The sequence below is a fragment of the Muntiacus reevesi genome, chromosome 3, assembly GCF_963930625.1.
Source record: "Muntiacus reevesi chromosome 3, mMunRee1.1, whole genome shotgun sequence".
Taxonomy (NCBI): domain Eukaryota; kingdom Metazoa; phylum Chordata; class Mammalia; order Artiodactyla; family Cervidae; genus Muntiacus; species Muntiacus reevesi.
In genome coordinates, this window is record NC_089251.1 from 205,909,228 (window position 1) to 205,933,317 (window position 24,090).

At 39.5% G+C, this 24,090-nt stretch overlaps 1 protein-coding gene across 1 annotated transcript in view; it reads right to left on the reverse strand.

Moving 5' to 3' along the window:
* Nucleotides 1-22,304, reverse strand: part of DPP10 (dipeptidyl peptidase like 10) — a 707,061-nt gene extending 684,757 nt beyond the window's left edge. The window contains exon 1 of the mRNA XM_065927825.1: nucleotides 22,188-22,304. Within this exon, the coding sequence (XP_065783897.1) occupies nucleotides 22,188-22,259 (72 nt within the window). The 5' untranslated portion in view covers nucleotides 22,260-22,304. The remainder of the gene's footprint in view (nucleotides 1-22,187) is intronic.
* Between the last annotated feature and the right edge of the window lie 1,786 nt (nucleotides 22,305-24,090).

Below are 24,090 nucleotides of genomic sequence, written 5' to 3' on the forward strand. Positions count from 1 at the left end.
TGATAAAAACCCTCCAGAAACCAGGTATAGAAGGAAAATATCTCAACATAATAAAAGCCATATATGATAAGCCCACAGCAAACATTATCCTCAATGGTGAAAAATTGAAAGCATGTCCCCTAAAATCAGGAACAAGACAAGGATGCCCACTCTCACCACTACTATTCAACATGGTTTTAGAAGTTTTAGCCACAGTAACCAGAAAAAAGAAAGAAACAAAAGAACTCCAGATTGGAAAAGAAATAAAACTCTCACTGTTTGCAGATGACATGATCCTCTACAAAAAAACCCCTAAAGACCCCACCAGAAAATTACTAGAGCTAATCAATGAATACAGTAAAGTTTCAGGATACAAAATTAACACACAGAAATCCCTTGCATTCCTATACATAACAATGAGAAAACAGAAAGAGAAATTAAGGAAACAATTCCATTCATCATTGCAATGAAAAGAATAAAATACTTAGGAATAATTTACCTAAAGAAACAAAAGACCTATATATAGAAAACTATAAAACACTGATGAAAGAAATCAAAAAGGACACAAATAGATGGAGAAATATACCATGTTCATGGATTTGGAAGAATCAATATAGTGAAAATGAGTATACTAAACAAAGCAATCTATAGATTCAATGCAATCCCTATCAAGCTGTCAATGGTATTTTTCACAGAGCTAGAACAAATAATGTCACAATTTGTATGGAAAGACAAAAAACCTTGAATAGCCAAAGTAATCTCAAGAAAGAAGAATGAAAATGGAGGAATCAACCTGCCTGAATTCAGGCTCTACTACAAAGCTACAGTCATCAAGACAGTATGGTACTGGCACAAAGACAGAAACATAGATCAATGGAACAAAATAGAAAGCCCAGAGATAAATCCACACATAGGGTGGTCCATAGGTGTCCATAGGGACACCTACTCTTTGACAAAGGAGGCAAGAATGCACAATAGAAAAAAGCCAACCTCTTTAACAAGTGGTGCTTGGAAAACTGGTCAACCACTTGTAAAAGAATGAAACTAGAACACGTTCTACACCATACACAAAAATAAACTCAAAATGAATTAAAGATCTAAACGTAAGACCAGAAACTACAAAACTCCTAGAGGAAAACATAGGCAAAACACTCTCTGACATAAATCACAGTAGGATCCTCTATGAGTAATGGAAATAAAAGCAAAACTAAACAAATAGGACCTAATTAAACTTAAAAGCTTTTGCACAACAAAGGGAACTATAAGCAAGGTGAAAAGGCAGCCTTTAGAATGGGAGAAAATAATAGCAAATGAAGCAACTAACAAAGAATTAATCTCAAAAATACAAGCAGCTCCTGCAGATCAATTCCAGAAAAATAAATGACCCAATCAAAAAATGGGACAAAGATCTAAACAGACATTTCTCCAAAGAAGACATACAGATGGCTAACAAACATGTGAAAAGATGCTCAACATCATTCACTATCAGAGAAATGCAAATCAAAACCACAATGAGGTACCATCTCAAGCCAGTCAGGATGGCTGCTATCAAAAAGTCTACAAACAATAAATGCTGGAGAGGGTGCAGAGAAAAGGGAACCCTCTTACACTGTTGGTGGGAATGCAAACTAGTAGAGTCACTATGGAGAACAGTGTGAAGATTTCTCATAAACTGGAAATAGAACTGCCATATGACCCAGCAATCCCACTCCTGGGCATACACACCAAGGAAACCAGAATTGAAAGAGACACGTGTACCCCAATGTTCATCGCACCACTGTTTACGATAGCCAGGACATGGAAGCAACCTAGATGTCCATCTACAGATGAATGGATAAGAAAGCAGTGGTACATATACACAATGGAATATTACTCAGCCATTAAAAAGAATGCATTTGAGTCAGTCTTACAAGGTGGTTGAAAGTGGGGCCTATTATAGAGAGTGAAATAAGTCAGAAAGAAAAACAACAATACAATATACTAATGCATATATATGGAATTTAGAAAGATGGTAATGATGACCCTATATGCGAGACAGCAAAAGAGACATAGATGTAAAGAACAGTCTTTTGGACTCTGTCGGAAAAGGCGAGGGTGGGATGATTTGAGAGCATAACATTGAAGCATGTGTATTATCATATGTGAAACAAATCGCCAGTCCAGGTTCAATGCATGAGACAGGGTGCTCAGGGCTGGTGCACTGGGATGACCCTGAGGGATGGGATAGGAAAGGAGGTAGAGGGGGTTCAGGACGGGAAACATGTACACCCATGGCTGATTCATGTCAACATAAGGCAAAAACCACTACAATATTGTAATTAGCCTCCAATCTTTTTTTAAATTAAAAAAAAAAAAAAAAAAGAATTTTAAGGGAAAGGCTACCCACTCCAGTATTCTGACCTAAGATTTCCAGGTTCATTTGGAAAAGCAATAGACTAACTTAAGAGATGCTGAATTAAAATGCACAAGAGGGTTGATTCCTCATGATAAAATCAAATGATAACTGCTACCCAGTCTTTGTGTATGAAAATGTAGTAGTTAACACATTAAGATTTATTTTAAGTCATATTCACTCACTTAGTATGAAATCAGGAATTCTTCTGATATTGCTTCATATATGTTTTCTGGTTAGGTTATTTAGAGATCAAGAAAAATGAGTTATAAAACCTCCATTTCCATCAATGTAACTCTTTAACTGTACCCACTTTCTCCCAATATCCCAAGCAGGATATCAAGGATTACTGCCTGTTTCAGATTCTAATAACTGCTTCCCATTTAGTAGCCTGACTTCCCAGAACCATTAGAAATGAAATGTTTTTGCCTAATGTTTAAAGATTACCTGCCATCAAGTATGCTCTACCATAATTCAGGAAGTACATTGTAAAAAAAAATCGATTTTTCTTTAAAATTTTTCAAGAAAAGGAGCTATTTGATTTTAAATAGCTCTGTAATCTTTATGGAATCTTAAAAGAATTTTTTAAAACTTTTCTTTCCTTATTGTTAAGAATAATCTAACTAAAACATCCCCCTGTGAAAGTGACTAGAGCCTTGGAGACCTGGTCATCCTTAATGGATCAATAAAACATTTCATCACTGTTATTTTTCTTCCTGGTGTTTTTGTTAATAATTTTCAATACTACTTGGTGGAACAGAGGGGAATGTTTTGACTGAGTAGATTTTGTGGGTTTGAAATGGTTCTCACCTTCTTCACTATATAAGGTTGAAGAGGCATAAGAATTTATCATTTATTTTAGTAATTTTTCCTTGAAAATTAAAAAGAAAAAAAAGATTCTGCAAAGGACAAGGTCTTCCATCTCTCCGTCAACTATGGTTATTCTTTCTTCTTCATTAGGAGAATAAGTTAACAGTGGCTGACAACAATATACAGCATTTTTAGGCTAATTAAATAATTTTAGCATTTTAATGAAAATGAAGTATAGTATACTCTTAAAGAGATGCTTCCCATTTTACAAATTAGGTTCACCCCCCAGGATACACAAAAATGCAAGCATGACATATATTCATCATCACATACTGAAAGTCTCCATACTATGTAATAAAATTACAAGAAATGATATTTTCACAGTGATGGATCCTGTCCACAAGCAGACTTTATGCTTCACAACACCATTCATTCATCTAGTGATATAAAATCTTTCTTATTGTTACAGAAAACTCATGGTACTTTTAAAATGCTATATTAAAATTTCTTAAGATTGTCTTATTTCCTTAACCTGAGTAAGTCGTTGGGTATAAATCTGTCTTTAATAGGTGACAGTAGATGTCTCTTTCCTTTTTATCTATCCACTGGGAAATGCTCAAAAATTCCCTACAAAGTTTTAGAATATGCAACAGTTGGCACTTATTCCTAAGTCTAATGCTTGAGATGGGAAGGATGCTATTCTCTTTTTAATTCGTTAGAATAATCTAATTAACACATATAGACCAAGGTTATAAAGATAAAAATATATACATACATAGATGTACACAGCAGTGAAGTGAATGTCAACAAATTGAATACCTTAATTCCAATTAATTACAATATGAGGATCTGAGAGTCAGAGAGGTTAAGATTCCCAAGGTATTACAGCTACTAAATAGAGAAAATATCTTTTTGGTCACATACAAACAGATACATCCTAATAACCATCAATTGCTTTCCTTTATTAAATTGAGGTTAAATGATTTATTAAATATTTAAATAAAATTAAGCTTCCCTGGTGGTTCAGACAGTAAAGAGTCTGCCTGCAATACAGGATACTCAGGTTCAATTCCTGGGTTGGGAAGATCTCCTGGAGGAGGGCATGGCAACCCACTCCAGCATTCTTGTCTGGAGAATTCTGTGGACAGAGGAGCCTCGCAGGCTACAGTCCATGGGGCCACAAAAGCGTCAGACATGACTGACAGACTAACACTCTCACAAGTGGTCTAAATGATAGCAAATTACCTACTGTGTGTGGCTGATGAGAAAAGCATACTGGCTGTTTGCCTTTAGAGTTTATGCTACTGTGCGCCCCACGAGACAATTTCCCAGGTGTTCAGTGGGAATGTACTAGATTTCGGGCAATGTCCCAAGAGCACAGTCTTCTACATGCATACAATACACAAGCACACACATGCAGCAAAACTGGCTATCAGTTTAGTGGACACAAAGAGCTCTAATTCATCGTGAATAAAAGACTAAACATGCTAAGGAAGTCAACTGTTAACCTATTTTAATAATATCCAGATATTTATCAAAAAAACTAAAATATCACACATTTTAAATCAACATATGCTAGCATTTATATAAAAAGGGAGGTAGCAAAAGAATTTAAGCAGCTTTTACAAACAACAAATGTCTCCGGGACAAAGAAAAAGAAAAGAATGTAAACATTAATAGTGATGATTTATTTAGAAAATAATAGAATGAGAAACTGAATAGCTGGGGAATAACTGCAGGAGGGAGATTTCTCACTCTATGTATACTGATTTTGATGTTTGAAGTACCTGATTATGCTATTCAGAAATTAATGAAGACTGTTGTGTTTAAAGTCAGGAAATATAAAAAGATTCTGTTAATACTGGTCATTGAACAAAACAAAATTACATGAGAATGCTGCAAAATAAGGCTTAGATCTGACACTTAGGTTGCTGAATAACTAGGGTGAAAACATTCACTTTTTCATTCAGTAAAATAATGAAGTCCATGTGTCGCTCAAGGTTACTGTGAGACACAGGAAAGGCAATCTTAAGTTCTTCTACATGATAAAGTCTATAGATACACCCTACATCCTTTAGTTCTCATCACTTTTCACTAACAAAAAATTAGACATAAGATACCATGTAAAAGACAGTAAAATTAGCTATGTCGAGTTTTAAAGCTGGCTTCATATATTACACAAACTGAAGTACACATTTGGACATGGGAGAAACATTTTTCTTTCTTAAAATATTTGAGTAAACATAAAATTACTCGTGGTTAATAATTTCAAAGTAAACTTCATTTGTCATGGAACATACAGAAGACAGGAACCATGCTCTTCTCACATTGCCTCGTACACAACAGGCATGCACTAAACACTTAAGCAACTGTGTAGCAGAGGACTCAAGAGCAAGGGCTCCAGAGGCAGATAGTGAGGACTCAGATTTCTGTTCCGCCACTCTGGTTCTTGGAAATCTTCTAATCCTCCAAACTGCAGCTTCTCATTTGCAAAACTAGAATAAAAGCAGTATCTATGACATAGAATTATGGTATGTGGCCCTAGTCTAAATACTTTACCACTGGATCTCACAATTTCCCCATTTTTTACATAAGGATGATGGTACAAACTTGCAGAGTTCTAAAGGGGATTATTGTTAACTACCAGTAAAACTACTAGTACTACTATTTTCTGTGGAAAAGAATCAAATACGACGTACTGATCAACCACACACAGCAAATTATGACCTCATTTTGATAAAGGAAACACCTGATACTTATTATAATATATATGATTGTATGTGACTAAAAGATAGCTTCCCTAATTACTAGCTGTGCTACCCTGGAAATCTCTTCAAACTCCAAACCATAGCTTCTCAAATGCAAAACTGGAACAAAAGTAATACCTATCACATAGAGTTATGGTGAGGATAAAATGAGATATAGGTACTTGACCACTGCATGGCATTTATGAATAGTACTCAAAACTTTAGCCTCTGTCAGGGATAATAAAAATGCCAATAATTTTATTACTAAAACTATTTTCCTTTTATAATTCTAAATTTACTTTGCAACTTTGTTATATCATGAACTTCTTATTGCCAAATTCAGACTTAAATTGAAGAAAGTAGGGAAAACCACTAGGCCATTCAGGTATGACCTAAATCAAATCCTTTACAATTATAAAGGAGAAGTGACAAATAGATTCAAGGGATTAAATCTGATAGACAGAGTGCCTGAAGAACTATGGATGGAGGTTCATAACACTGTATAGCGGGCTGTGATCAAGACCATCCCCAAGAAAAAGAAATTCAAAAAGGCAAAATGGTTGTAGGAGGGGGCCTTACAAATAGCTGAGAAAGGAGGATAAGCAAAGGACAAAGGAGAAAAAGAAAGATATACTCTTTTGAATGCAGAGTTCCAAAGAATAGCAAGGAGAGATTAGAAAGCCTTCCTAAGTGAACAATACAAAGAAACAGGAAAACAATTGAATGGGAAAGACTAGAGATCTCTTGGAGAAGGAAATAGCAAACAAAACTGGAGACACCAAGGAAACATTTCATGCAAAGATGGACACAATAAAGGACAGAAATGGTATGGACCTAACAGAAGCAGAAGATACTAAGAAGAGGTGGCAAGAACACACAGAAGAACTGCACAAAAGACCTTAATGACCCAGATAACCATGATGGTGTGATCACTCACCTAGAGCTAAACATTCTGGAATGTGAAGTCAAGTGGTCCTTAGGAAGCATCACTATGAACAAAACTAGTGGAGGTGATGGAATTCCAGCTGAGTTATTTCAAATCCTAAAAGATGATGCTGTGAAAGTGCTGCACTCAATATGCCAGCAAATTTGGAAAACTCCAGCAGTGCCCACAGGACTGAAAAAGGTCAGTTTTCATTCCAATCCCAAAAATAGGCAATGACAAAGAATGTTCAAACTACCACACAATTGCCCTCATTTCACACAGTAGCAAAGTAATGCTCAAAATTCTCTAAGCTAGGCTTCAACGGTATGTGAACTGAGAACTTCCAGATGTTCAAACTGGATTTAGAAAAGGCAAAGGAACCAGAGATCAAATTGCCAACCTACATTGGATCATTGAAAAAGGAAGAGAGTTTCAGAAAAGTATCTACTTTTCCTTCATTGACTATGTTACAGTCTTTGTGTATATCACAACAAACTGGGGAAAATTCTTAAAGAGATGGGAATATCAGACCACCTTACCTGCCTCCTGAGAAACCTGCATGCAGATCAGGAAACAACAGCTAGAACCAGACATGGATGAACGGACTGGTTCCAAACTGGGAAAGAAGTATGTTAAGGATACATATTGTCACCTTGCTTATTTAACTTCTCTGCGGAGTACGTCATGAAAAATGCCAGGCTGGATGAAGCGCAGATTCAAGCTGGAATCAAGACTGCTGGGAGAAATATCAATAACCTAAGATATGCAGATGATATCAAACTTCTTTATACATAATACAAAAATATTCACCTAAATTTAAATCTTTTTTTTTTTTTTTTTTTCCACTCAGATAAGAAAATGGAGGGTTGGTTAAAGGAAGTATCTGGACCCATGTGTAGGAGATCATTCTCTCCTGAGATTCTCAATCCCATATCTATGTTTATTTCCTCCCAACCCTACCGCTTCACTTTCACAAAGGCCTCATTTCCTCTTGGCCCAAATACCAGTTCTCAAGAAAGAGCATACCAAGTTACCATGGAATTTCAAATCAATACAGTTATACATATATCATGACCACCGTCTACTCAGTCTTAAAGTTAAAAGACCAAAGGGATTCATGGTGGAGTTCAGTCAGATACCTTCAGACAGATGAGACGAGCTACCCCTGGACTGGCAGTCAGGAAAGTGAGTGACAAGAGAAGGAAAACAGGATACATCTTAAAGCAGACTGTGTGAGTGGCTATGGTATCCCTTACCTCCAAAGGGCAGCTCTGAAAGCAGCCATTTTCCAAGAACCACTTCCATTATGCAACTTGTTTTGTTTGTTTGTTTGTTGCTTAGTCAGTCGTGTCCGACTCTCATGACCCCGTGGACTATAGCCCACCAGGTTCCTCTGTCCATGGGATTTCCCAGGCAAGAATATTTGAGTGGGTTGTCATTTTCTTCTTCCAGGGGATCTTCCCAACCCAGGAACTGAAACCATGTCTCTTGGATCTTGATCTGAACTTTATTTTGCTAAATCCTCAAGAATGGCTTTTCACCTCCCTGTGTGCAATTATTCTATTAAATACTTCATCTTCTCCACAGAGAGCTATTTGAAATTATCAAACTGTTCTCTCCCATCCTTCAAAAACACCTGGACCAATTTGTTGGGACAAACCTGACAAACAGCATTGGCTGACTGGCTGCATTCCAGAACTTTGCTGTTGATGAATCAGGTCTGACATTCAAGCTCCAAAGGGCTTGTAAAAAGCTATGATAAAATTGCTTAAGAAGTTGGTTGAAACATCAACTATAGACCTGGACTGCATCATTTTTGTGAGCCTGGGGTTGTTAAGATTTTAGGAAACTTGGAAATGTGCCCATCTTTATAGTGTTAGACCGAGGCATTTGTAATCAACCCACATAAGGATTTTACAACTCTAGGAGAATGTATCTTTCTTGGACTTAAAATTTACTCTCAACATAGATCCAAAGTAATTATTAGATGTTACTTGTAGAAGATACGTAAGTAGCAAAAAAAAGTGTGTCTGCTATAAAAGATAACCACCAAGGTTACAATTTAAATGCCCTACTGGATATTAACCAGTTTGGATCTAAGTTTGCAGATTTTGTATGCCATTTATTTCCTGAGCCTCTTCCTCATATGCTTTTCAAACTAGCTTTCCCATCTTGATGGTTTCTTTATTCATCAGTTAAATCCTTGACATATGTTCCCTATACATTCATATGAGAAGCCGAGATTTCTTACTTGATAGAGATCAGTGCTGCTTCACAGATCATATATAATCTATAGTCTATCTTCCCATTCTCTGTCACTTCATCTGAGAAATAAAAAATAGCAGAAAATCGAGGTTTCACCCAACCATTACACTCATGTCTACCTGCTCCTTGATGCTTCCAGATAGGATCAATATATAATAGATTTAATCTTATTAAACTTACTGCCTAGAAAAAAAAAATTTTAAGAAAAAAACCCAAACCAGCTGGAACCTTCCCCTGTTAATTCTCACCCACTTATACTTCATCTGACAGCAACACAGACAAACAGACAAGGCTTCTATGATCCCATGATGGAGTGAGTCTCCTATGAACTCCCAAACCGGAAGAGAGGACCTCTGATTACTAAACTACTCAGGTTGCTAAATTCACCAATGGGTACGACCTTGAACAAGTTAGCCTGTTCTCCGTTGTCTTGTCAGTAAATCAGGTAACACAATCACCATAGTTAGTTCTAAGAGCCTTTTAAAAGAATTCTATCTGTAATGTGGGAAAAAGTGAAAGAAAAATAAATTATATTGTTTAAAACCCTCAGTCAGAAATAGGGACACACAGCACTTGCTACTAATAAATACCATCTACAGATTTTACGCTGGCAATCTAGAAGTTCCCATGCTCAGGTCATATAATATGAAACTGCAGCATTCCTATGAGAATGGATATTTTCTCCTCAAAAATTGGCTTTAAATGTAATTTAGCAGATATTAATGGTAGCAGTCCCATGCTATCATATTTACTTAATTTTTATCATATATATAACCTCTTGGTACTTTGTGACCTGTCTGAAACACCTTTTCTAGTTACATAGAGACTCATTCTGGAGTTTATATAATAATCATGGGCTTGTTATACTGCATAGCTCCAAACCAGCAATTTTATACCATGATGCTTTTGTCCTGGATTTCCCCTTAACTAAAACTCTCTTGTGTGACCAATAAGCAATACGAAGCTGACATTTCTGAGCCCAAACAGCTAATCCTAGATTGTATTTACCTATTTTCAAATATTTGCACCATCTGTGATTCTATATTAGTTTTTTTAGATTTGCCATTACAGCTCTCAGCTCTGAATAGGAATGCAACAGCATTCCAAATGTAGAATGTATCATAAGCATGAGTAGGATTTTTAACCATAGAATGGAGGGGAAAAAATCAGGAAAGGCAAATCCATACTCAGTTCTCCACCTTCAGAATGCAAACATTGTTGATTTTTCTGCATTTATAAAGAATCTAAAAATAAATGGATATTTTACTAGCCAACAGCTAATTCATCTTTGCTTTGGAGCCAAGTTGAACCCATATAAACTTCATGTAAAAAAAAAAAAAATCTCAATATTAAATGTGCTCTGAAGTTTAGTCAAAGTAACAAAGAGATGAAGCCAGAGCCTCCAATCCATCGGAAGCCTGAATCCCCATCCCTTTGCCTCTGGTACTTGTTAAACACTCAGTCATGTCCAACTCTTTGTGACCCCATGAACTGCAGCACACCAGGCTTCCCTGTCCTTCTCTACCTCCCGGAGTTTGCTCTCACTCATGTCCATTGAGTCAATGATGCCATCCAACCATCTCATCCTCTGTCACCCCCTTTTCCTCCTGCCCTCAGTCTTTACCAACATCAGGATCTTTTCCAAAGAGTTGGTTCTTCACATCAGGTAGCCAAAGTATTGGAGTTTCAGCATCAGTCCTTCCCATGAATATTCAGAGCTGATTTCCTTTAGGATGGACTGGTTTGATCTCCTTGCTGTCCAAGGGACCCTCAAAAATCTTCTCCAGCACCCAATATTCATTAACAACAATACAAACACAGCCATTTTCATCATCCCCTGGTTAATAAACCTATCTCATTGCTAATCTTCAGAACAATTCTGCAAGGTAGGCATCATAACATTTTCAGATGAAATATTAAATTCAGGGAGATTGAGTAACTTGCTCAAACTAGTAAGTAGAGTTTAAACTGAGGTTGTGGCTTCCCAGGTGGCTCTGTGGTAAAGAACCCACCTGCTAATGCAGGAAACACAGGAGATGTGGGTTCTATCCCTGGGTCGGGAAGATCCCCTGGAGGAGGAAATGGAAACCTGCTGTAGTTTTCCTGCCTGGAGAATCGCATGGACAGAGTCCATGGGCTATAGTCTATGGAGTCACAAAGATGAGCAAGCATGACATCATCAAATGAATAGAAAGCCATTGTTCTTTCCACTAACAGGAATTTTGTGTGACTCAAAACTACTTCCTATATATTTAGCATATAAAAGTTCCTCTGCTCTAGTACTGAAACCGGGGACACTGACAAAATTAGTACATCCTCTTGAAATGGGTCTGTTTTCCAAGAACTCCAGCAAATCAGAAGCCTGTTGTTTCTCCTAACTTCCAAAGAAAGCTCTAAAATTCACCTTGGTGCTTTTGAGAGTACCTAGGTGCATCCCTCCATTCACAAGAAGAGACTCATCCAATCACTTGTCTATTCATCATTGAATTGCAATTTCAAGTGCTGAGTGTAAAGATCGATGGGTCCTCTTTTATGTTGAGGAGAAGAGGAGGGGTCTAAGAATGCTCATGTCTTCATGTATGGTGAGAGTTGCTATCATTTCCTTGGAACAGTGCACCTCACAGCTTATTTTCATGATGGCTTTATGGCATTGGGGTGATCTCTTGCCACAGCTAGTTGGAGAAGATGCTTATGTGGTTCCATGGTTTAGTGACCAGGTGCCAAGAGTCTAAAGACCACTGGCCTAGAACCAGCAATCACAATGGAGAAACCAAGAAATATCAAGAGTTTTGCCTACAGATTCAAAGCCTTTAAGAACAATAATTCAAAAACAAATTTTACTCTGATGTCAAATGCTAAGGAAGGTGTCTGTGCCACCAAAAAATCACCAGAGACTATATCAACAGCTGACTCTGGTGGCATGACACATGAAAAGTGGGTATAAGTGAAAGACCCCAAATCAAGTATTGCTTCCAATTCTAGACACTCACCTCTACATTGACTGTCTTCTGATTTGAAAACTAAGAAAAAAAGAGTTTCTCAAAATGTTACCATTTGTGACTTTATGGCTATTTGATGGAAGAATCTGGAAAAGCAAGGTGACTATGGACGTTGCAGTTGTCTAGACTCAAGGAATCAGTCTTGGAAAGAAACTGGATCTCAGAAATATAGAAAGGCAGAAAAAACTGGATTTGGATTTAGAGATGGCACAGATGCAAAGGGAAACACAGGAATCAAAGGGACCATCCCGTAACACAACGAGCCCTGATTCTGTATGCAAACAGACATTTGTAAGGAGTGACAGATGCAAAAGAAACCACCCAGAGTGCCACTGTGGCACTAAGGTTGGGTAAACCCCATTTACAGCAATTATGAGGGTGAGTCTCTTCATTTCAGCTCCAGGTTCAATTCACACCTATCTATCACTGCCAACATGACTTGTCAAGAAATGAAAACCAGTTAATTCATAGGATCAGGGAAAAGGAACAACTTTATGAAGATGCTGAATATACCTTCAAAATATGCTTTCTTTTATCTTAAAAGCACTCTTTATAGAATTCTAAGAAGCAGCAAACAGTGAAATGAACAGTCTTTTTCCTTAAAATCTCTAAAAGCTAATGGAGTAGATAGAAAATCTATTCATAAATTCATAAATCCCAGGAAATGCAAATTACATGCCAACCTAGCCAAACAAATGACCTATTTTTATTTCTACATTTGAGACATTCTTCATGAATTTCAGATTTTTCTTTGTGAAAAGATAGTTTTGACCTCTATTCCAAAGGTATCTTGATTCCTAATCCTGTATTTTGTGTCTAAGTGGGAAGAATCATTATGCAAGTTCATGAAACACTTATTTAAAGGGTTGTTTTGTTAAAAAAAAAAAAAAAAAGAAGAAGAAGAAGAAGTTCTAGCACTTGTTTCAAAATATGTGAAATGGAAAAAAAAAAAACAAACAAACATGTCTTGCATTCATTAATGCATATTAAAATCTTTCCTGGAGGTGAGATGTGATTAATGGAATCATGAGTATCAGAATTTTCACTTACTCAATTACCCTTGCAAAAAGTAAAACCACATACCAATAACAGAAGAGGCCCGTTTCTACCTTGTATAAGCCTTATTAATGCAACTTTGAGTGGTCTCTCCGGCCCATTATTTGAAAATAAATTGCAGGAGAGCTTGCCATTCAGGTTCTCAATAATATACCTCAGATTTGTCATATTTAGGTTTTCAGAGCAGAGACTTTCATACAGAATAAAAAAAATCGAATCTGTATTCAGATCTTAAAAGGGGATTGGGGATAAAAATAATAAAAATAGCTTGTTTCCTCACTTTTCTTCATTTGCTATCTTGTAACCTGATACATAGGTTTTTGCATTGACCTGAGAAAAATCAATAAGTATGACAAATTACAATAATATTCAAGTCAGATAACATACAACTTGGCTGGAGAATATATAGATGGCTTGATTTGGCTCTCCCAGATCAGAAGTCAGTTTTGATTATGTACTTTTCTTAAATTTCAACTCAACATATCATCAGTTCCCACATGCAAAGAATTTCTAAGGAAATTCAGTCATTTCTGAAAACCAAACTTCTGGAAAGAGAATATTAAACCATGATCACTTCAAAGAAGATCCTAAACAGGTTAGCAGCTGAAAATAGTTACAAATCAATCAGGTTGTCATAAATTTTTACCGAATGCCTTATAATAAACCAACTGTAAAATACTTAGCATATGAAGATCATTAGTGTGAGTGTGTGTATGACCCTTTGGAATAGAGCCCACCAAGCTCTTCTGTCCATGAGATTCTTCCGGCAAGAATACTGGAATGGGTTGCCATGCCCTCTTCCAGGGCATCTTCCCTACCCAAGAATCAAACCCACACCTCCTGCATTGCATGTAGATTCTTTACCCATGAGCCACCTGGGAAGTCCACAGTAATGTATACAAACACACATACACACACACACACATGTATATGTTTAGTATTTTCATTAATGTAAATGCAAAATTACCCTTGCAGAAAAACACAATAATCTTCTCAGGTCATTGAGACACATAGTAGCAATAAGAATAAAAATATAGGGTTGACCAGCAAAGGTCATTCAGGCTTTTCCATAAGCTGTTACCGGAAAACCTGAACAAACTTTCTGGCCTACCCAATATGTACTAAGTTTTACCCTGGGACAGAAGCTAAACAAGCCCCTTCATATGGATTGTCTCTAATGCTTGCCACTTTTCCCCCATCCTCTTCCTTTAAAGATGAAGAACAGATTTCAGATGGGTCAAATCATTTGCCCTCCATTGCACAGCAAATGGCAAAAGAAAGATTCAGTCTGAAATCTGTTGGACTCTGTTTTCAACCCTACCTCATGCCACCTTCTTCTCCAAAATATAATTAATCTGAGAATCATTTGGCAATTCCAAAATACATTGCAGAAGATGCTGTTCTGGTTAGTGGGAAAAGCGTATTATCTGAAAATTGCTTTAAAAATTATTAATGCTTTAACAATTCTGAAATAAACCATGGGATGAACAAACTTGAAAAGCAAATGAAAGTCATTTTCTATCATGTAGAAGACATTACCAGGAGTGCTGTTAACATCAATTACAGTTTGAAATAAAATGTTTTTTTTTTTTCTATCAGCTTCGGATACAAGCCAGTTTTCTGTATTTGGTCTGGCAGTTGGGTGTTATATTTATCATCACATACGAGTATGTCTGAAACCTTGGAAATTTAGGGCAGTTTAAGGAAAATGAAGAATAATAGATGAAGTCTCTCTTAAATGTCCCATTCTCCCCACTAAGCCTACTCCCCAGCTTCCTTTCTTATCCTGGAAATGACAAGCCTTCTTTTAGTGAATACATAATAAATGATAAGAATGTCTGCCAGGTAGGGGGATGGTAGGTGCACAGTTTAAAAGCCTTGGAAAACATGTGTTGTCTGGATGGAGAAAAGTAAACAGAGATTGGCTATTGCCAAAAAGCTTGTGGACCAGGTCAGGTACAAACTTTAACACAAGACTGAGCTGAGAATAATCAATACTGAACTATATGACTCCTCAAGGAGAGGCAGCATACACTTTTCATTGAAGTATTTCTAACTTTACATGAAGATGTGCTTATGAAGAAGTTTATGTTCCCTCCACTGTTTACTTTTGCTCTTTTGGAGCTTTTACAGGTCTTCAAGTGGGGAGAGCTCCCCCCTTTCCTGGCTGACATATATCTTACTACATATCCCCGTTAAAATGTTTCAGCAAGATACTAACTTGATTAGAACCCACAGTCACTCAGCAAGTGTGAAAATACATGGAGGTAATTTTAATAGTCAGACATCAAAAATGTTGTGTATATTTAAATACTGCATAGGAATAGCTGTGAAAAAAAAAAAATGTGTGTAAAAATCTTTCAAATTATCTGAGCCCAATACAGGGTTACTTAGTCTAGGCACACCCACCCTGGGCTCCTCAGGGAACTCCACTTGCAATGCACATTCTCCTGTTCCAAAACTGAAGTCTCATCTCCTGAGATATTTCTGTAAGCCACACCCCTCTTTTCTCTTTCTCCATGCTAATTACCAATATAAATGCATTGAAAACAATATGCATGTTCAGCAGCTAATTCCTCTGTTAGTGAGACTTAACCAATGTTTACTTTCAGCATGGCCTTTTAGAGAGTAGGACAGTAAAGAAGTAAGGCTTTCTTTTTTTTTTTAATTTTTATTTGTTTAATTTTTTTGAAGGATAACTGCCTTACAGTATTGCATTGGTTTCTACCAAACATCAACATGAATCAGCCATAGGTTTACCCATGTCCCCTCCCACTTGAACATACCTTCTACCTCCCTCGCCATCCCACCCCTCTAGGTTATTACTGAGTCCTGGTTTGAATTTCCCGAGTCATTCAGCAAATTCCCATTGGCTATCTGTTATACATATGGTAATGTATATTTCCATGCAACTCTGTCTACACATCCCACCCTCTCCTTATTCTACCCCAACCAAGCCATGTCCATAAGTCTGTCCTCGACATCTGTGTCTCCACTGCTGCCTTGCAAATAGGTTCATCAGTACTCTCTTTCTAGATTACATATATATGCATTAATATACAATAATTGTTTTTCTCTTTCTGACTTACTTCACTCTGTATAATAGGCTCTAGGTACACCCACCTCATTATGACTGACTCAAATGTGTTCCTTTTTATAGCTGAGTAATATTCCATTGTATATATGTACCATAGCTTCTTTATCCATTCATCTGTCGATGGACATCTCGGTTGCTTCCATGTTCCAGGTATTGTTAATACAGCTGCAATGAACATTTGGGTACATGCGTCTTTTTCAATTTTGGTAGAGAAGGGAGTTTACATTGAGTGGAAATAAGGATATTACAGAGTATCGTAAAGTCTGCATTTCTGCCAACTCAATGCCTAACTCAATAATATTTACTACATCATTAAAATATTTTTATGCATGTGAAAACTCATATATAATCATATACAGGTGTATTAATTAATGCAATATTCTGGAAAATGCTAAAATGATACAGCAGCAGTACGTGACTCAATGATCCTCTAAGTTCCTGCTTCCCTGGGTTTCTGTTCCCAAACTATACATTTAATGAAAGCACTTGGAATGAGATAAGCATTATTCAAAAGCTTTTACTTATTATTTCATTCAGTCCTTACAACAATCAGGTAGAGGATCTATAGCCACCTCCAATGACAGATGAAATACAGAAAATGACTTATCTTGCTCCCCAAAACACAGTAATGACTATCAGAGCTGAGATATGCATTTGAATCTGAGCTTTCCAGCGCATAACATATAGACAGTGGCAAATACATACTCCGGTAGATGGCACAAAAATTCACAGTCCTAGTTGCAGCATTCTAGCTTTGTGGCGGTGCTAATGGTAAAGAACCTGCCCACAATGCAGGAGATACAAGATATAAGTTCAATCCCTGGGTTGGGAAGATCCCCTGGAGGAGGGCATGGCAACCCACTCCAGCATTCTTGACTGAGAAACCCACGGACAGAGAAGCCTGGAGGCTATAGTCCATAGGGTCGCAAAGAGTCAGACACAGCTGAAGGAACTTAGCATGCCATGCATGCTACATGATAACCTATAAATAAACTTAAAATATGCCTATAAATACTAAAAGTCTAAAATATAATATAATCATAAACCAAACCAAAGCTTGGAAATAGTTTTAATTTTACTTAGACTGGGAGAAATTGGTTCCAGTGTTTTGTTTCCAATATAACGCTCTTCATAAGATAATGTAGCATTAATATTTAATAATATAACTTTCCTTAACTTGTTTTTATATACTTTAAGCTTTCTTAAATGTGCAATTTGCTCAGTCTTTGAAATAAACAGAGAGATCAGAAGCTTATAAGCAATGAACGTTTTGTGGTGTGTTCTAAACTCAGCAGATAAAATGTCATATATATTTGCAGTAAGACATATATATATATTATATATGTAATAAAAAATTAAGGGATGATAAGAAATGTATATAATATCTCCTAAGTTATGGATGGCATCACTAATTCAATGGACATGAACTTGGGCAAACTCCGGGAGATGGTGAGGGACAGAGAGGCCTGGCATGCCGCAGTCCAGGGGGTCGCAAAGAGTCAGATATAACTTGGTGACTGAACAACAAGTTATAAAAACATCTACATAGCACCTGTATCCAATGTCTTTTATAGACAAATATAGAATTCTTCCACCAATAAGATACTATGTATTTTATATTGAATGTTGAGAAGTAATACATTTTCTATTAAAGTTTCTTAACATGATTCTAAAAGCTTTCTTTGAAGTTCTGTGTTAAAAACAATATAAACTAAATTATGAGATGTTTATGTATTAGGGAAACATGGAAGAATAACTTTTTTATGAATTCATTAAGTATTCATTTGAAATTTTTTATCTGGTGTGCTAAACCAAAGTTGAAGTAAAAATACTGGATCCTAATTTCCTTGTGAAAACTTTAGGTTAATATCACCTAAAAGTCAAAAGTGCCCTAATATTTTACAAAAGGCATTTTATGTATTATCTGTTTAACTCCAATTTTGTTCATGAACTATTTCATTAATAGGCTGCTATGTAGGAGAGTAAGAGAGTGGATTTCTACTAGATTGAGTTTTACTGTTGTTGTTGATTTTTTATGCATAACTAATGCTGCCTCTGCAGCCAAACAGTTGTTTATAAAAATACACTTTTTAGTCATACTTCAGAAAGTAAGGTTACCGTTTTTTCTTGTTTAATTTCTTTGTTTGTTTGTTTGCTTTTTTGTTGTTGGGTTTGGTTTTTCGGAGCTGAGAGAACTGTCAAACATTTTAGGAAATATTTTTACCCATGGACTCGGCAGAAGGGTGCCACCTGGTGGCAACGCGAGCAAATTCTAAACCAGGTCTAACTACAGAAAGGAACTTGTTTAAGAAATCTTGCAAGTCTTATCACTACCAAGGGCAAATGATAGAAATTTTTTTTTTTTAAGTTCCTATGTACTTATCAGGACATATCTGGTTTTATATTGTTTTTAGAGATACTAACCTAGTTTTTCAATTTCAAGATTTATTATTTACATTTACAGTTGAAGAGTTAACCACAATCTTTTCCCATTTTATATTCAAGGTAAATTTGTACACATGCATACATAATATTTGCAATTCTTCTACATTATGCCAGTAGAAGGGTGTTGAACTGTAATTGTGTAAAGGTTAGAAGATGGAGCTTTAGACTTAAAAGAGCTTATTTTTTTTAATGCCATAGACTAGGACTATGTCTCATCTCCACCACTTATGAAGACAAGATTGATCAAGTTGTTCAGTTACTTGAGAGAATCCTGTTTTCTCATCCCTAAACTAGGAATAATGACAAAACCTAACTTTCACAAAGTGTCAGCTTTGAGGATCAAGTAGAAAAATGCATTCAGTGAGTGCTACCTTATCAACCCAGAGGACAGTACTCAGCACATGGCAAGCACACAGGAAGTGATTTCCAAATCTAATAATAAGTTACAACTAGCCACTCAAGCTTATGTATTCCCTGATGTAAAATGGATATTGATTACGTTAAGTGGGAATGACTGCTTCTATCCATAGCTAAGCATTTATTTTTAGACATTTTGTAAATGTGGAGTGTTATAAAAACAACAGAAGTAACTGCTGTAAACATTTATTTAATCAATGAAGCTTTAAAGGCAAGACTACTGAGATGATAAAAAAAAATATCTCCAATGATTCAGAACAGTAATAAAAATATTCAGTCCCTGTTATTCTTGTTGCAGCTGCTCCCAGAGGAGCATGGCACCCTATACTAGAAGACAGTAGTAGATAAGATGTAATAGGGATGTTGAACTCTCTAAAAGGCCACAACAGCAATCAAATTATGTAGTTCATAACCATCTCACTGAGAAGAAAGACTCTGGTCTTCCATGATGCTGTTGGTGGAAATGGGTGTTTGATGGCCTCTGGACAAGGCATCTTTGAGGTTTCATAATAATTACTACCACAAAAAGCGAAAGACCTTTCTGGCAATATTCAAAAACTTAAATCACTCAAAATCAACACCTACCAAGTGACTTACTGGAACATGTCCCCTATTTAACCATTAAGTAGGATTTCATACAGCTACATTTTTAGATAAATTTGTGAATCTTTTTTTTTTCCAGAAATATTGCAGAAACTTGAACAATCGATCCTGTCTATATGGAGGTATTACATCTAGGACCACATGAGAGTTACCGAACAACTGCAGAATCAAATCACAATGACTAATACTATTAATAAAAAACCTAGAATCTTAAAAGAAATAGTTTAAGCTATCACAGAAATTGTCCACATCATCTGCTCATCATTTTGTATGTCAAGCTTTAGACAAAGAATAGACTACACATAGGTATTTTCTGGGATTGCCTGGAAAACTCCCAGTGGGATGCTGCCATGTATATTTCAGTCTTCCTTTCCTTTCCCTTGAGAAATCAATCTCTTTCATTTTAACTCAAGTGTAATATGCATATCATTGACATTGTAAAATCATGTCAGTGCTCAGAAAGGCACTTAAAAAAACTCAATTAAAACAAGACTTCTACAAATGGCCACTCCCTGACTATTCAAAGTGGCATAAGCAAAAATACACACTAACAATGGATTCAAGCTTGAGTCTCTGTCTTCATGTGAATTTTAAGTACCACATTAGTTCTGACAGAAGGCTTTGCTGTGGATATACAGCTTGTTCACTATTTACATAAACATTTTCAGCTTCTGTATCCTCCTCTTCTTCCTTCCCACCTCCACCATCACTGAACTGTTTGCAGAGCCTCAAGTAACCAGCTGGTGTCACAGATTAGTGAGTAAAGATTTCATGTGGAGACTCTCACCTGACTAATCATTCTTATTGGTAGTATCATTCCAAGTGCAGTAGAGAGGCTCAGTGGCTTGTTAATGAAATTTAAGAGCTGTCAGCCTGAAAGAGGATGTTAAATCCATGCTCCTCTCCTGAAATTATTTTTATAATCAGCTAACCAGTTGCTACCTTGTGATGTGTGCTAGAGGGAGCAGGGAAAAGAGATACAAGGAGACAGGACAAGTTATATACATGTTTTAATATTTTCATACTTTTCTCAGGGTAAGGAGCAAAAAGAATAGTTTAAGAAAACAACTGCTTTATAAAAACTGCATCATCCCTCTCAGGAAAGGGAGGGGGCTTTAAGTCTTTGAGTAATCCTCACCACCTATGTGAAACATATGTGAGCAAAACGAGAAGGGGAGGGAAGGGCGAAAGAGAGGCCACGAGCCAGGAGCGACAACCAGGACTAAAATATTAATAACGGCAGCCCTGGAGTCGCCCCTTCTGCCTCCCGCCACTCTGAGCCGACAGCTCGCCTTCACTAACTCCTCAATGCTTAGAATATGCGAAGAGCCGAGCCCTCCTGGAGCCCCGCTGTCTGCACCCACTTCGTCCACGTCTAGCAAGGAGCTCGAAGTGTCTCCGCCAGAAATGCTTTGAGAGACCTTCAATAGTGCACTCGGGGCAGAGAGACCACCTCTGGACCCCGGCGCCTCCATCCTCCAGCTCCGTGGTTATCCGCAGACCTAAGTGTAGCCCTCTCGGTTCAGACCTAAACGAGGAAACGTGACAGCATCACCTGCCGGCTCACACAGCCTCCCTCCTCTTGGCCGGGGCACCTCGGCGCTCCCGACCCTCCAACTTTGGGAAAAGGCGACACCGAACTCACGAGTCACCCCAACCCAGGGACAGAGACGAGATAGAGATTCACCGTATGGTTATGCTACAGATTCCTAAAGACCGAAACAAAACGGGGTGGCCAGAGAGGAAAGACAGAAAACGGACTAAAATTACCCTCAGCCAGCACAGCGCACCTCCTCATCTCTGCAGAAGCAACACATCTGGACTCAACAAATCACTAAAGCCAGCATCTTCCCAGTTCCACCTAATCATGCCTTTTCGCTCCAAGCTCGGTTCCAAGCAGACAACAGATGCGTGGTACACCCACTTCCCCCTTTTGAGCCCCCCGCCCACCCCCGTCCCGGTCTCCTCAAAGGAAAACAGAAAGGAAAGGAACAAATCTGATGGCCTAAAGGTCATCTGCCTACTCGGGTAAGCTTTGGTCTCAGCTACGTGAAAACAGGGTTCGAACCCAGCAAGTGGAAACCTCCAGGAGAGCAGCAATTCCTCCAACGTGCTTCAATAGGAGCCGAGAGGTCCCCATTTCTTGGCCCCGGCCACCTCTCCCTCCGTCGGGGGCCCGCCCGCGGGGTCGCCCAGGCCCCGCCAGCCTTTACCTCTCGGCCCCCTTCCCCACGGCTCTCCACCTTTCGCATCCTCTCGCCCGGCCCCGGAGCGCACTCGGAGGCTCTAACTTCCTGCAGAGTCCATGGAGGAGCTGAGGAGAGCCTGGACCCGGGGCGGGGGTGGATGGGAAGGAGGAGGCGTGGGAGCCGAGCCCGGGAGGAGGGGCGGGGGCAGCGCGGGCCGGAGCCTCCCTTGCCGGGAGGGCCCGGCCGCAGCTGCCCGCTCTCACCTGGTCGGCCGGCTGCGCCGGGCTCGCCCTGGCCCCCGGGGTGGGCTGTTGCTCCTGCTTCATGGCGGTCATCGCCCGCGGCCCGCGGTGGCGCTCACTTCCTCGCGGGCACTTCAGACTCGGGGACCGTCACTTGGCAGGGATCGCATGTCACAGGCTCCCGAGGCTCTCTCCGAATTGGCGGAAGGCAGAGCGGCGGCGACGGGGTGGGGGGAGGGCAGCGATGGGGAGGGGAAGAGGAGCGGCAGCAGGCACGCTCCCCCTTGCAGGATCCCTCCTTCGGCCGCCGCAGACCCTCCAACTCCCCACTCCCCCCGCCCCCCACCTCCACGCCGCCCCCCCAAAGCGCAGACGGCCTTGGAGAGCCGACACCGCCAAGCGCCAAGTTAGTGGAGCGGCCAGCGGTGGAGAGCGGCACCTGCCCGCGCCGGAGCGTGGTCTCGCAGTCCCGGAGGAGCCCGGCTCGCCTCCACCGCACTCTGCGCCCCCCGCCAGCCCCCGGGGGCGCCCCGCGCCGCGCTCAGCGCGCCAGGTGGAGCAGCCGGGAGCCGCGCGCCAGCATCTCTAGAGCAACTGCAAAGCGGCCGGGAGCACTGCGCCTGGCGCGAGCGCCCCACACGCGCGGCGGAGGCTGCCCGGCGCCGCGGGTCCCCTCGCCCCCGCCCGCCCCCCGCGGGCTCCTGCTAAAACCCGGAGAAGCGGAGTGCGCGCCGGCAAAGCCCGCGGCGGCGGCGGCGCTGTTACTGGGCACGCTCCGGCGCTCCGAGAAGCCAGCGGGCAGGGGTCCTGGCGGCCCAGAGCCCCATCCCGGGCACCAGCACCTATCGGGACCCCAGAGGTTGTCGTGGACTGCTTATGACCGGTCTTCTGATTTGAGTCGCTAGACAGGGATCCTTTAGCCTCCAGCCTGGATTCCCCGACTAGTTGGTTAGTAATGCCAGTGGAATTCCTAAAGGTCGAATAAAATAACGGTACTCTGGTCCTCATACTTTTCTCTCTCTCTCTCTCTGGACACAAAGACAAACCCTCACATTTTAATCCCGTTTACACCGTACCCTTCCTCAACACAACTCTCTCCCTTCCAAAGTTTACGTTGTAGTGAGTACTGGGAGCCTGGACTGTGGATACAAAACATTGAGTCAATGGAGCTTTTTGGAGCCGACTCCCTGTGGGTATAATAAAACCAAGTGCGCCAGTTTCATCCAAACGCTCTAGCACGCGGGTTTCCCGGGATGGTAGAAAGGACCCGCCCGGAGCAGGTGGGCAACAACAGGCCCCTGAGTCTCAGGCACTGGTTGTTGAGATTTCTCACCAGAGTCTGGAAGGGGGGAGTCAACTATCCGGTACTAGAGGATTCAGAAGACAAGTGTGAGGTTTCAGCAGAAGGGAACTAGAAAATGCGTGGGGGAGGGGAGAGGAGTCGCCTTGAGTCCTGTTTTATGAGCTAAGGACCAAGTCCATCCTTGTCTGAGTTACTTAGTCCAAGAACAAGCCACCTCCTAGCAAACTCAAGAGATGACCCTGGGTTTGATCCCTGGTGGGGGGCAGATCCTCTGGAGTAGGAAATGGCGACCTGCTCCAGAATTCTTGCCTGGAAAATTCCACGGACAGAGCAGCCTGGCAGGCTACAGTCCATGGTGTCGCAAAGAGTCAACACTTGAGCGCGCACACACATTTACATACACACAGCTGAGGAAATGTTGTAGGATAAAACAATGTTTTTATGCGGCCTTGTTGGTTCCTAAGGTATGCATTTTCACACTTGTCCTAAGCATTAATTGCAACAATAGTGCCTTTAAGATATTTTTCTTTTTTTTTTTTTAAGATAGCCAGGTTCACCAAATTTGAGTAGATTAGAGAATAAAATGACTTTCTCTACAGAAAAAAGTAGTATTTGAGTGGA